A 14,982-nucleotide genomic window follows, 5' to 3' on the forward strand; every position below is an offset into this window, starting at 1 on the left:
GCCAATCTGTGACTGTTAAATAATGAGATTTCTATTGCAACTAATTTACGGGAAAGCATCTAATCTATCTAAAATAGATCAATCTCTCAAAATCCAGGCCGCAATGCAGCACCAGAAAGGGATAAAATCAAGTTCCATACCCTACAACAATTTGTATTTTATTCCCCATTTGGCAAGCATTCCCACATGCCATCATGGTTGGACGCTCTCCCACAAAGGGGAATGAGGGAGCCAGGAAGTGAAGTTTAGGAGACATGGTGGGCTATTTTTGCACAACTTCTGGATACTGGATACACAGGAAAAGGATACACGGGAAAAGGAGATATGAACAGAAATGCAGAGTAAATGAGCAAACTTAAAATAAAAATTATAATTAAAACATTTTGATGATGGATTATTCAGTGTGTCACTAGGCCATGAAGACCAGCTGTGAAACATTACAGAACTGAAACGTCAACGCTTTTTGAGCGGCGCAGTAGCAAAATGGTTAGCAATGCTGCCTCTCAGCTTCAGGGACCCGGTTCCATTCCGGTCTTGAGTCACTGTCTGTGTGGAGTTTGCACATTCTCCCCATGTCTGTGGGGTTTCTTCCGGATGCTATGGGAAATGTGTGGGGTTACGGGGATAGGGCAAGGGAGTACCTGGGTAAGCTACTCTGTTAGAGACGCGATGGGCTGAATTCTCTCTTTTTAGTTCAGATTTCCAGCATCTATTGTATTTTGCTTTGGGAAGGTAACAGTGTTCCTGATTCAATCCCTGGTTATGTACTGAGCCAGCGATTGGTTAGAGCATCGATGGGGTCAATGGTCTCTGACCAGGGAGGGGACTAAAAATCAATGGGAAGATTCCTCCCCTCACAACATGGATAGAAACAGCTTCAATACCAGTACACTCACTGGATTAAGCTTAAACAAAAAATAGGTCATGTTGGGTACCAGAAGGCAGTGGAAACATATTCTAGCTGAATTCACTGTCTCTGAGAAAAAGCAGTGGAAGGACAAATGTTCGATCCTCTTCTTAAAAAAAAACCTCACCTCCTCTTAAACAAAACCTGGACTGTCACAGTTACTGGGACAGGGCAAATTTTGTTTCTAAATTAACAATTTCAATTAACAGTGGGTACACAACGCTGTGGTACAATAAAGCTTTCAGATATTTCAGCCCTAAGTTTTGGAGTTTTCTCCCCAAATCTCTTTCCCTCCCTACCTCTCCTCCTTTAAGACACTCCTTATATCTACCTCTTTGTCAAGGTTTTTGTCACCTGGTCTAGTACAGTATCTCGCTATATGGCTCAAAATCTCAATAACACTCTTGTGTTGCTCCATAGCAAAGTTCCCTCCATTGAAGACACTACATTAATGCTTTCATGGATTATCCTAATTTTTTTTCCTGCTGGCCACAGCAAACACAGGGTTAAAATTGCTCATGGTTAGCTGTCTCTGCATATATACATTACAGCTTTCCATAACATGTCAAAAGTGCTGAAATGCAGCGGTTTGCTTGCCAGCATGGATTAGTGAGCGTCCATTCAGTTGCTTCTGTGATCATGAGATGGAATCAGAACTGTTTGGAGATATCAAATCTGTCTTGCAGGGAGGAGTCAAGCTGTTCCATTCAATTTCAGACATCGTCGCAGGTTACTCATCTTAAGTGTTTCTTTGGCAGCTGCCTTTGTGTGAGCAAACACAATCCTCCGAATGGCTAACCATCTAACTGAATGCTAATGTCTTGCATTCAAGGATACCACCAGGAAGATCTGAAGCTATATTCTTGGGCAGCGTTGCTTGAATAAAATAGCAGAGCCAATATGGTGCTACCACTGGATTCCACAGTCATGGATAACCATGGAGCAAACAGTCGCTTTTCCCCCGCAGGTTAGTTTCACATTCAGCATAAGTGCGGAGGAGGCACCCTTGTTCTTTTTGCTACTGGCATGAATTAAGTTTACCTATTGTAAGTAATTTATAGCAATGTTGGACCATTTACCTGTTTATTATTCACTCACTTTGTCTGGTAGTTTATAGACCAAGCTTAGATTTGAAAGTTTATTCCTCCACCTTGAATGGCTCACAAAGCAGCATATGAAATATTGCAGGAAGTTGCAGCACAGTGGCAAAGATTATGTATTTAACCTCCAAGTCTTGCTACATATACCCAAATGCAGAGGAAATTTACCAGGATTACACTCAGCACAGTGGCACAGTGGTTAGCACTGCTGCCTCTCAGCACCAGGGACCCGGGTTCGATTCCCGGCCTTGGGTCACTGTCTGTGTGGAGTTTGTACTTTCTCCCCACATCTGCCTGGGTTTCCTCCGAGTGCTCCGGTTTCCTCCCACATTATGAAAGATGTGGTTAGATGCATTGACCAGAACAGGTGCCGGATTGTGACGACTAGGGGAATTTCACAATAACTTCATTAGTGCTAATGAAAGCCTTACTTGTGACTAATAAATGAGATTTACTTTAACTTTAAAATATCTAGCAGGTAAAAGCTCATCCTGGTTTGCAGACGCTGTTACAAAAGTGACACAAAATCCCAAAGAAATATTGAAACTTAAAAACCTGCAACTTTTAGTTAGTGATTTATTTTTAAGTATTTTTAATGAAGATTATGTTTTGGTTACTAATTACTTTTTGTGCTTTTAAAGAAAGTTTGGAAATGACATACCTGTTGATTAAAACCGTGTTTCTCCTCAATGATGAAGGTGTTGTAGATGCTCCAGGGAAGGCCTGTGACTGCACTGAATAAGGTGGCTAGAAATAGGAATGCCAAGGATTGAGTTATCTGCAAACAGAAAGGAAAAATATAAGGGGAACTCCTAGTTTTAGAAGTACAGGTTGCGCCACAATGATGATTCCAAGAAGCAGAAGTATTTTTAGTATGAAATACTGCACAATCTGTATGTTAGTTCAGCAAGAATAACATCACTTCTATATCCTCCAAGACGGCAGCTTTACAAGCAAGGGTTCAGAATCGCAGATTAACTGTCGGAAAAATTATATAAGAACTACAAACTTATCTCCCGAATTGCAGTCAGCACACATGTGGATTTTTAAAAAGAAAATTCATGCATGTAGTGGAGAGGAAAGACCATTTTATGCTACAGGCACTTCTTCCATGTATTTTCACTGTATGATACAAGCAACAAACTGGATTTCTCAGCAGGTCTGGCAGCATCTGTAAGGAGAGAAAAGAGCTGACATTTTGAATCCAAATGACCCTGATAAAGGGTCGTCTGGACTCGAAATGTCAGCTCTTTCCTGGTTGAGATTTTCCAGTGTTTTCTCTTTTGGTTTCAGATTCCAGCATCCGCAGTAATTTGCTTTTATTAATAAACTGGATCTGATTGCAGCAGGTCATCTCACCAGCATTCATTAGTCAGACTTTTTCCTGTCTCCTTCAGCTAAAATGTTTTGGAATTTGCTGGACATCTGGGCTTATAACAGTGCACGAGGGCATAACAGTATGACAAGGGCAATGTGGCATCTCGATCAACATTTAACCAACGACATTTTAAGGTTAAGAAAGAAGCAGGAAGTGGGTAAAGTCAAGACAAAACAGGTGCAGAAATAAAGACAAAGAACAAAGAAAATTACATCACAGGAACAGGCCCTTCCGCCCTCCAAGTCTACACCAACCATGCTACCTGATGGATTAGACTGACAGATAAAAAGATAAAAAATTCAAAATGTGATAATTTTAAAGTTCCTCACAATTTATTAAACTGGCCGGTCTCATTCCTGAGTATAAGTTGCTCACTGTCTGGGGTAGAGGTTGATTGCATTGCATCAACAATTATCACATGTACTTGTTAAAATCCAGCTCCAAGTTTATGCGGCAGCAACAAGTTAATGGGCAATTAATGTCAATTCTGCAAACTCTTATAAACAATAGGGAGGCTAAGGAGGCTTGTGCAAAAAGCACACAGCAAAATGATATAACAAGTTTTGGAGAATCGCAACTTGCAGCCAATTTCACTGAATGCGATCACACAAAATGCAATGAAGCAGATGACATGATAAATCTCTTTTAGTAGTGTTGGCCAGGACAGGGAGAATTTAATTGCTCATCTTCTCAGTGGAGCTGTCAGATCTTTCACATTCACTTGTTAAACAGGTAGGGCTCCCGTTTAACATCTCATTCAATACATGGCATTGCCAACAGTGCAGGGCTGCCAGAAGCACTGCACTGAAATATCAATCGTGGACATTGAGGCTCTCAAGTTTCAGGAGCACAACAAGTTTCCGGTTCAGTGGCGATAGTTCTACCATCACCTGGGCAAAGATTCACACTAAGTTCAACTCTTCAGTTCATTCTGGTGAACTTCTTTTAAAGTTAAAGTTTATTTATTAGTGTCACAAGTAAGACTTACACGAACATTACTGTGAAATTCCCCTAGTCGCCACACTCCGGTGCCTGTTCGGGTCAATGAACCTAACCAGCATATATTTCAGGCTGTGGGAGGAAACCGAAGCACCCAGAAGAAACCCACACAGATACGGGGAGAATGTGCAAACTCTGCACAGGCGTGACCTAAGCCGCAAATCGAACCCAGGTCCTTGGCACTGTGAGGTAGCAGTGCTAACTACTGCGCCGCCATGCCGCCTATATGTAAGGAATCTTAAGATTTCAGGCCAGAAAATAATTAAATGCAAGTTATCTGTATGCAATATTTAAAGACAAAAGGAAAATAATGTCAGTGTTCAAATCACATTGTGCAAACTAGATGTAGAACACAGCTTTCATTTAAATTCATGACTCTGGCTGGCATCATCACACGGGATTGAAAACTGTTCATCTCAAAGTGCTTACCTCATACTCGGGTCCTAGACCGAAACGTCCTATGATGTGTCCAGATATTCGCCATAGAAAGGGAATTCCACCTAGCAAAAGGATAAGCTGCAAAGGTAGCAGAATAATAACTTTAAATCATGGAATCCTTACAGCACAAAAAGGAGCCCATTCAGCCCATCAAGCTTGCATCAACAACATTCCTACCCATACCCTAGCCCTGTAACCCCATATATTTACCCTACTCATCTCCCTGACACTAAAGCGCAATTTAGCATGGCCAATAAACCAAAACCACACATCTTTGGAGTGTGTGAGGAAACCGGAGCACCTGGAGGAAACCCATGCAGACACGGGGAGAATGCACAGACTCCACACAGTGACCCAAGGCCAGAATTGAATCCCAGTCCCTGGCGCTGTTAGACAGCACTAACTACTGTGCCACCGGGCTGTAAAAGCTATCATTACTGGCAATGGCTTGGTAATAAACACTACTTTGGTATTACAGTTGTAGCAAATGGGCTATAGTTACAAGCTCACTGTGCTCAGAGGTGGAGGTTTGGCAGTCAGTGCAACAGTTTCAAATTCAAAATTATTTAAAACAAAGCTACAGAGCATCCCCAGGGATGTTAGTTAGAGCAGCACGTAACTGATCCAGAGTCCAGAAGTCCAAGATTCAATTTCCAGGCAGCATACAAAATTCACCAGCTCTCTATTCTGGATAAAGCCCAGGAAAATTTGCAGTGTCTTAATATTTGGCATAAGGGAGGGTAGATTCTTGATCAAAATATAAATCCTAATTGCAATTTACTGGACTCAACTGGAGCAAGAGTAGGGATGCCATAACTGCACTCTGTATCAGTGTCCCTAGGCAAGAGAGTAAAAAAATCGACCAAGGTCCCCACTGTTGCTTCCTATCAGGGCTGCTGCCAGAATTAGATACAAGTCAGAGATGGAGAAGATCAGGTTCAGTTCAACTCCCTCCTCTCTGGATTGAATTTCATTGATGATCTCACTGCCTTGGCTGAAGAATGATGAGCAAGGACAATATCTCACAGCACGAGACAGCAGATTCAGGAGAAGATTAAAGATTATTAACATGGGTGGAAAAAACAACCTCCTCGGATCAAGTGAGTGAATTTGAATACTAATTTCCACTCATGATCAGTTTGCTTTAGTGAATGGGGCAGCTTTGCTTAATACAGGATTCAAACTAAATAAGCCACTCAGCATGTACTTATTACAGTTATATCCATTGGATAGCGATCCCAAAATAGCTGAATATTGGAACAGAACGCAAACACTTCACATTCTGTTTTCAGTTTCAAATTTACACCTTTGTTGTTTATTAAATAGGTTCCAAAATCTCACACTCAAAATACAAGTTACTGTCATTTAAAGACTGACATAACCACAGTAGACATGAGAGACCATTCGAACGGAGGTGAGGTAGAGAACGGGGTTGGGGGGTGGGGGAGGGGAGGGGTCACATTTATATAACTGTCTTTCACTACCTCAAGAACATCACAAACTTTGCGTTTCTCAATCTCATGTCAATAAAAAATAGACCTAATGTCCTTAAATGATCAACCTCTTTTCTCAACTGTGACAACTGATGGTATTGCGCATGACAAGCTGGTTTCCATCATCCTGTCAGTGGCATTTCTCCATCACATCCTTCTGTAGCAAAAAGTTCCACTAATTCATCTCAATTCTTCCTCCCCCTCCCCCACTGCACCATTTTCCATGGAATTTCCTGTCAAATTTCACAACTGCCCACTTCAAAAAGACAAAGCTATCCGCATCGTATAGAATCACAGAATCCCTACAGTGCAGGAAGCGGCCATTTGGCCCATTGAGTCTGCACCGACAACAATGCCACCTAGGCCCTATTCCCATAACCCACACATTTACCTTGACATTAAGGGACAATCTGGCATGGCCAATCAACCTAACCCACACATCCTTGCAGGCAAACTTTTTTTTAAGTCACCGAACAAAGGCACAGGTTACACATTTTCCGAAGAGTATAATGGAACCCCTAAAGTGCAGAAGGAGCCATTTAGCCCACTGAGTTTGTTCCAACTCTTACCCAGGCTTATTTTGCAACCCCACATATTTATTCCACTTATCTCCCTAACCCATATATCTTGGAACAATAAGGGGCAATTTAACATGGCCAATCAAACTAACCTACACATCTTTGGAATGTTGGAGGAAACCGGAGCGCTCAAAAGAAATCCATGCAGACATAGGGAGAACATGCAAACTCCACACAGGCACCCAAGGCTGGAATTAAACCCAAGTCCCCGGCATATGAGGCAGAAGTGCTATTTGTTTTAAATATTTTGCCTTTAGATGAGACTGGGAGGGAAGCAGAGGAGTATGCCTATCTGCAAGTGTTCTCTCTGCCCATTCACTCACTCACCTAGTCCCACAAAAACATCTCTCTAACTGACAGTCAGTTAGGCAACTCACCACTACAAATTCCATGATGTATCCATACACATACACAACCAAAACTGGTTTTTATCTATACAATGCTTCTAAATCAATTCCCACTGCACCACAGGAAGAGAGAAAGTATTCTATTACATGAGAAAGAAGGACTTTGAGGATAGATGTGGAAAGTTAAGTTGGTTTTACTAAACAGTTGACAGCTACGATTGTTAAATATAAATTTAACAGCACATTAGTACCTAATTCCTAATGCACTAATACCCTTGCCTTTCCTGACTTCCAGGAATAATCATAGTAAGAAGTCTCACAACACCAGATTAAAGACCAACAGGTTTATTTAGTAGCAAACGCTTTTGTAACTCTGCTCCTTCGTCAGGTGAGTGGAGAGTTCTGATCAAAAACAGGGCATGTAAAGACACACACTCAGTTTACAGAATATTGATTAGAATGCGAGTCTTTACAGCGAATCAAGTCTTAAATATAGCATTAAGCATAGGTTAAAGAGATGTATATTGCCTCCAGTCAGGACAGTGAGATGTTGCAAGCCCTCTTTCTGTTGGTGAACACTTCAGTGGTCACAGGCACTCAGCCCCTGATCTTCGGGTAAGCGTTCTCCAAGGGTGCCTTCACGACACACGACAGCGCAGAGTTGCTGAGCAGAGACTGATAGCCAAGTTCCGCACACATGAAGACGGCCTCAACCAGGATCTTGGGTTCATGTCACACTATCTGTAACCTCAACAACTTGCCTGGGATTGCATCAGCTGTAAAGACTCGCATTCTAATCAGTATTCTGTAATCTGAGTGTGTATCTTTATATGCTCTGTTTGTGATCAGAACTCTCCACTCACCTGACAAAGGGGCAGAGCTCCGAAAACTAGTGTGTTTGCTACCAAATAAACCTGTTGGATTTTAACCTGGTGTTGTGAGGCTTCTTACTGTGTTTACCCCAGTCCGACACTGGCATCTCCATATCATGACTTCCAGGAATAATGAATAGCATTGGTGAAATTATCCAAAAAAATGTGTAAGGGTGAAGTAAAGAGACAATTGACATCAGAAAATTAAGACCTCACATGAAATAAACAACCTTTCACTTTATCATAGAAATTAGCCATTAAAATTTCCATTTACATATGTATGTGCAGTAGTTTTAGGAATAGTAGCACTACTCACTGTTCCCTCAGTCTCAGAATAAAGACCAGACCAGAATCCAAAAGTACTTTTATCTAGTTGGTACAGCCGAGATTTCTCAAAAGTTTCAGAGTCCATGATCTTCCCCAGTTCTTCAGGCACCAGCGTGGTGTCTCTGTATGTCTTGCGCTAAAGAGCAGGAAAAGAGACACAATTCACACACATGTTTGCAGCAGAAACATTAAATCCCCATTCTGACAGCCAATTTCCTCGCTTTCTGTCTCTGACTTATAATGACAGAGCTCCTGTTTCACTAAAAGTGGTCATTCATAAGTTTGGATGTTGAGCATGAACAAGCTCAACAAGCACTGAAACATCAAGCCCAACCCATTCTTCAGCAGGGGATCGTTTGACAGTAACCAAGAGCAGAAACCCTGACTATTCCCTCCTTTGTTCACCCAGCCACGTAGTAGACAACTGTACATAGGTTCATGGATGCTTGTAGCACGATAAGAAGTCTCACAACAGTCCAACAGATTTATTTGGAATCACAAGGCTTTCGGAGCGCTGCTCCTTCATCAGAAGCACTGCTGTCTCACAATGTCAGAGATCTGGGTTCAATTCCAGCCTTGGGTCACTGTTTGTGTGGAGTTTGTACGTTCTCCCCGTGGCTGCATGGGCTTCCTCCTTACGCTCCAGTTTCCTCCCACACTCCAAAGATGTGCGGGTAAGATGGATTGGCCATGCTAAATTGCCCTTTGTCAAGGCGACTAGCAGGTTAAATAGATGGGGTTGAGGGGATAGGGCTTGGGTGGGATTGTGGTCAGTGCAGACTCAATGGGCCATTCTGATGAAGGAGCAGCGCTCCAAAAGCTCGTGATTCCAAACAAACCAGTTCGACTTTAACCTGGTGTTATAAGATTTCTTACTGTGCCCACCCCCAGTCCAACGCCGGCATCTCCACATCATGTTTATAGCACAGAAGGTGGCCATTCGGCCAATCCTATCCATGCCAGTCAACAAAGATCTAACTATGCCATGCCATTTTCCGGTGCTTGGCCCAAGCCCTGGAGGTTATGGCAGTGCAATGAGTATACCTTGGCTAAGATCAGTCAACACACAGTCCTGTGGAAGTAGAATCCTTCTTGTTTTGCTCTGACTCAGGGCCACAACAATCAAGGTAACCATTTACTGAACACTGACAAAGACATTTTGAAATTGAGCTAAACACATCAAGTGTACTTGGTTTTTTTTCTCCCCCCACTTGCGAAATCCTGAGTAAATGTAAAGTGCCCTTAACCCTCAAGGATTGAAGTTAGTTAACTCTCGTAATCAATTTAAAAAGTCACAGTTAGAAATTAATCTGATCAAAGGTACCCTACTTCAGAGTCCATGTGACACAAGAGATCTTCCCCCTGCCCACCCCACCTCTATCCCCATCATCATCCTCACCACAACTACAATTCCATTATCACTGGCACATCTTCCCATTGCATCACTAACTGTAGTTGACATATGCCAGATATTGGACTGTTGATTTAGAATCATACAATCCTTACAATGCTGAAAGAGGCCATTCAACCCATCGAGCCTGCACTAACCAGAATCCCACCCAGACCCTATCCCTGTAACCCTACCTATTTACCCTTGCTAGTCCCCTTGACATTAAGGGGAAATTTAGCATGGCCAATCCACCTAACCCACACATCTTTCGGACTGTGGGAGGAAACCAGAGCACATGGAGGAAACCCATGCAGAAACGGGGAGAAGGTGCAAACTCCACACAGACAGTGACCCAAGTTGGGAATCGAACCCTGGGACCCTGACACTGTGAGGCAGCAGTGCTAACTACTGTGCCACCATGTCACCCTTGTTAAGTTTCCTGTAGGTACTCAACACAATTGTCTTAATTTCCAAAATAGAATTATGGAATTCAACACAAAACTACAAAGTACCATAACCAATTGTGATGTTTTTAAACAAAAGGTGTCATTAAGAGCACACGGCAAACCTCAGTGATCCCAAACCTGACAAACATTCATGTAGGACATACAAGGACATGAAGTCGGTACAGAAAACGGCAAGGGGAAACGTGATATTTGATAATTGAACAGTTTAGCATTGGGAGGAAGGAGGTATTAATGGTTTTAATGGGCTTCAAAGTGGATAAATCCCCAGGCCCAGACGAGATCTATCCCAGGCTGCTGTGTGAGGCAAAGGAGAAAAATTGCAGGGGCTCTTGATGCTAATTTTCAAATCCTGTCTGGCCACAGATGTTCCAGAGGACCCGAGGGAAGCTAATGTGATACCATTAGTCAAGAAAGGAAGTAGGAAAAAAATAGGAAATGACAGGCCTGTGAGTCCAACTTCAGCGGTAGGGAAACTATAGGAAAAGAATTCTGAGGGACTGAATTAATTTCCAGTTGGGGAGGTAAGGATTAATCAAAGTCAGCATGGCTTTCTCAAGGGGAGATCATGTCTTACAAATTTGATTGAATTTTTTGAGGCAGCGACTAGGTGTGTAGAACAGGGCAGTGAAGCTGATGTAGTTTATCTGGGCTTCGGTAAACTTTTGACAAGATCATGCAAGAAAGGCTGATTAAGAAGCCCTGTTTTAAATGGAAACAAAAATGCCCCCTCAGTGATACAGTGTGTCAGGCACTCCGATACAGTGTGTCAGGCACTCCGATACAGTGTGTCAGGCACTCCGATACAGTGTAACAGTGCAGCAACCCTGACCTGCAATTTTATCATCACCTGACCAAATTAATTTGGGCACCCTTTTGTATGTGGGCTGTCTCAGTGGCAGCCCAGGCAATTTGGGAAATAAGATCCAAAGTTGGCTTAGTGCAGAAGGCATAGGGTGTTGGTTACAGGTTGTTTTTGTTTCTGGAAGCCTGTGTCCAGTGGTGTGCCATAGGGATCGGTGCTGGAGCCCTTGCTGTTTGTAGTGTTAGTCATTAATGATCTAGATGTGAATGTGTGGGGTATGATCAGTAGGTTCACAAATGACATTAAAATTGGTGGTATGGTAAATTGCAAAAGGGAAAGTCTTAGATTACAGGAGGGTATAGACAGGCAGAACAGTGGAATTTAACCCTGAAAAGTGTGAGGTGATGCATTTTGGGAGAACTAATAAGGCAAGGGAGTACACAATGAATGGTAGAGTGCTTGAAGTACAGAGAATCAGTGGGTTTTGGGATGCCTGTCCATATATCCCTGAAAGCAGCAGGACAGATAGATAAGTTGGTTAAGAAGGCATATGGGAGGCCGAGGCACAGAATCCAAGAGCAGGGAGGTTATGATGCAGCTTATAAAATGCTCATTAGGCCACAGCTGGAATACTGTGTGCAGTTCTGGTCATCACACTATAGGAAGGATGTGATTGCACTAGAGAGGGTGCAGAGAAGATTCAGATGTTTTCTGGGCTGGAGCATTTCAGCTATGAAGAGAGGCTGGATAGGCTGAGGGGGGATCCTAATTGAGGTGTACAAATTGTGAAGGACACAGATAAGGTAGATAGGAGGAAACCTTTCCCTTTAGTTGAAGGCATAGATTTAGTTAAGGGGCAGAAGATATAGAGAGAATTGAGGAAATACTTTATCACCCAGAGGGTGATGGGAATCTGGAACTCATTGCCTGAAAGAGTAGTAGAGATGGGAACCCTTGCAACATTTAAGAAATATTTAAATGAGTATTTGAAACACTATATCGTACAAGGTTATGAACCAAGTGCTGGAAAATGCAATTAGAATATTTAGGTGCTTGATGGCTGGCACGGACAGAATGGGACGAAGGGCCTCTTTCTGTGCTGTAAAACTCTATGACTGGGAGACACAGGCTTGTGGTTTTGGGCAGGAGATATGGGGGGAAAATGTGAGGAAGAACCGTTCTTACACAGCAAGTGGAATAGGGGTGGCACAGTGGCTAGAACTGCTGCCTCACAGCACCAGGGACCCGGGTTCAATTCTGGCTTCGGGTCACTATCTGTGGGGAATTAGCACATTCTCCCTGTGTCTGTCTGGGTTTCCTCTGGTGGATGGGTGTTTGCGCGAGTGCTCCAGTTTCCTCCCACAGTCCAAAGATGTACAGGTTAGGTTGATTGGCATGCTATAAATTGACCGTAGTGTCTGGGATTAGCAGCGTAAATACATGGATTTACAGGAATAGGACTGGGGGGGATTGTGGTTGGTTAGGACTCAATAGGCCAAATGGCCTCTTTCTGCACTACAGGGATTCTATGATTCTTCTATGGTAATGAGCCGAAACCCATTGCCTTTGAGGATGGTGGAAGCAGAGATGATCAAGGATTTCAACAGGATTGGATATAACTCTTGGGGCTAAAAGGATCAAGGAATATGGAGAGCTGGAAAGGCAGGATCAGGGTACTGAATTCAATGATCAACCATGATCAAAATGAATGGCAGAACAGGCTCAAAGGGCTGAATGGCCTACTCCTGCTTCTAGTTTCTATGAAATTGGATGGGCACTTGAAGGAAACTTGCTTGCTAAAAGGATGAAACAAATGATGGGACTGACTGGATCACTTGACAGCTAGCTGTCATGGACTCGATGTGCCAAATGGCCTCTTTCTATAATCACGATAATTCTCTCATCACGCATGGTGTATTACTTTTAAGCCCCCCCCATCACCACCACCACTACCACAGCCTTTGCTTTTTCCAATTACACAGCAGTGGAATGTTCAGTTTGTTACTGGAGACAAAATGTATGTAGTTTAAGCAATCATGTTTAAACTTAAACCATTGGGAAAGGAGTCTGTGTGTGTGTGTGTGTGTGAGTGAGTGAGAGACAGAGAGGGGCAAAGACCACTCTTTCACTATCTGGCTCATTCAAAAGCTGTCTATCTAATCAAAAAGCAAGGATTTAAATTTCAAATTAAAGGAGTTCAATTGTTATTTTTTTAAAAAGAAACCTTGTAACCAATTCTTTGCACCGTTAATAGCAGAAGGGCAAATTGAAGTTTATTTATTAGTCACAAGTAGGCTTACATTCACACTGCGATGAAAATCCCCTCATCACCACACTCTGGCACCTGTTCGGGTACACTGAGGGAGAATTTAGTAGGGCCGATGCACCCCAACCCGCATATCTTTGGGTTGTGGGAGGAAACTGGAGCACTCGGAGGAAATCCACACAGACATGGGGAGAATGTGCAAACTCTGCACAGACAGTGACCAGAGGCCGGGAATCGAACCCAGGTCCCTGGCACTGTGAGGCAGCAGTGCTAACCACTGTGCCACCGTGATGGCCCACGTACAACAAGATGCCAAAATTGATTGGGTAAAGTGATGTTAAAATAGCAGGTAAGGGTTGCTGCACTGTTACATTGTATCAGAGTGCCTGACACATTGTATCAGAGTGCCTGACACATTGTATCAGAGTGCCTGACACATTGTATCACTGAGGGGGCATTTTTGTTTCCATTTAAAACAGGACTTGCAGACAATTCACTCTGATCCTCCAAGGTGGGGATTATTCTTCTTTTTGGGTCTCACTCCTCATCCCCATTTCTCCTGTAATGGGGGGTGGTGGTTAATGTGGCTCCCACTTACCTGTCTGTGGGCCAGGTAGGCCTCCCACACATACACGGCCCAGGAAAAGAGCAGCACCGAGTAAAAGATTTGGTTTTCGATGCTTAACTCTGCAATAAAGCGAATCATGATTGCCCCTGCCACTTCCGACTGTCACTGGCACCGGAAAACTGTTTACTTTTCTTTCAATTTCCCCTTTGACAGGCACGTGGCCCTAGCTAGAGATAATAAAAGTCAGTTTCTACAGAAACAGCTCTCCACTTTTCCCCCTCTGCTTTCCTTTACTCGCTGCTTTAGTCCCTTTTTTCAATTAAATCTTTATAGTTTTTTCTCTCTCCCTATCTCTACTGAACCAGCCCTTGCTGCCGGCTGTGTTACAGTTAAATGGGTCCGGGCGGACAGGAAATTGGTGCGCTGAGGAATATTGTTCCGTCGCACAGACAGAATTTGTCCTTGCCTACAGAAGCAGACAGTGGGGGTTCCCTCAAACCAAACCAAATCAAACTAAACTAAACTAAACTGAACAAAGAAAAGTGCCACCTCCTCACAACTGATAAAAATCATAAATCACAAAGAAACAACAAATTAAATAATGCCAACAAAAAACAGAAAATGCTGGAAAATCTCAGCAGTTCTGACAGCATCAACAGAAAATGCCGGAAAGTCTTAGCAGGTGGTGGTGGCACAGTGGTTAGCATTGCTGCCTCACAGCGTCAGGCATCCAGGTTTCATTCCCGGCTTGGGTCACTGTCTGTGTGGAGTCTGCACGCTCTCCCTGTGTCTGTGTGAGGTTCCTCTGGGTGCTCTGGTTTCCTCCCACAAAGTTAAAAGTTTGTTTATTAGTCACAAGTAAGGCTTACGTTAACACTACAACAAAGTTACTGTGAAATTCCCCTAGTTGCCACACTCCGGCAGCTGTTCGGGTCAATGCACCTAATCAGCACATCTTTCAAAATGTGGGAGGAAACCCGCGTAGACATGGGGAGACTGCGCAAACTCCACACAGACAGCGACCCAAAGTGGGAATCAAACCGGGTCCCA

At 43.1% G+C, this 14,982-nt stretch overlaps 1 protein-coding gene across 1 annotated transcript in view; it reads right to left on the reverse strand.

Annotated features, from left to right (window-relative positions):
• The window catches only part of zmpste24 (zinc metallopeptidase, STE24 homolog), a 33,640-nt gene extending 19,312 nt beyond the window's left edge, over positions 1–14,328 (reverse strand). Inside the window, exons 1-4 of the mRNA XM_080211383.1 lie at positions 13,963–14,328; positions 8,429–8,575; positions 4,814–4,900; positions 2,669–2,785 (exon numbers count right to left, since the gene is read on the reverse strand). Coding sequence (XP_080067509.1) covers positions 2,669–2,785; positions 4,814–4,900; positions 8,429–8,575; positions 13,963–14,070 — 459 coding nt within the window. The 5' untranslated portion in view covers positions 14,071–14,328. The remainder of the gene's footprint in view (positions 1–2,668; positions 2,786–4,813; positions 4,901–8,428; positions 8,576–13,962) is intronic.
• Positions 14,329–14,982: the final 654 nt, after the last annotated feature.

This window comes from Carcharhinus amblyrhynchos, chromosome 24 (assembly GCF_965287045.1).
Source record: "Carcharhinus amblyrhynchos chromosome 24, sCarAmb.v2.hapA, whole genome shotgun sequence".
Taxonomy (NCBI): Eukaryota; Metazoa; Chordata; class Chondrichthyes; order Carcharhiniformes; family Carcharhinidae; genus Carcharhinus; species Carcharhinus amblyrhynchos.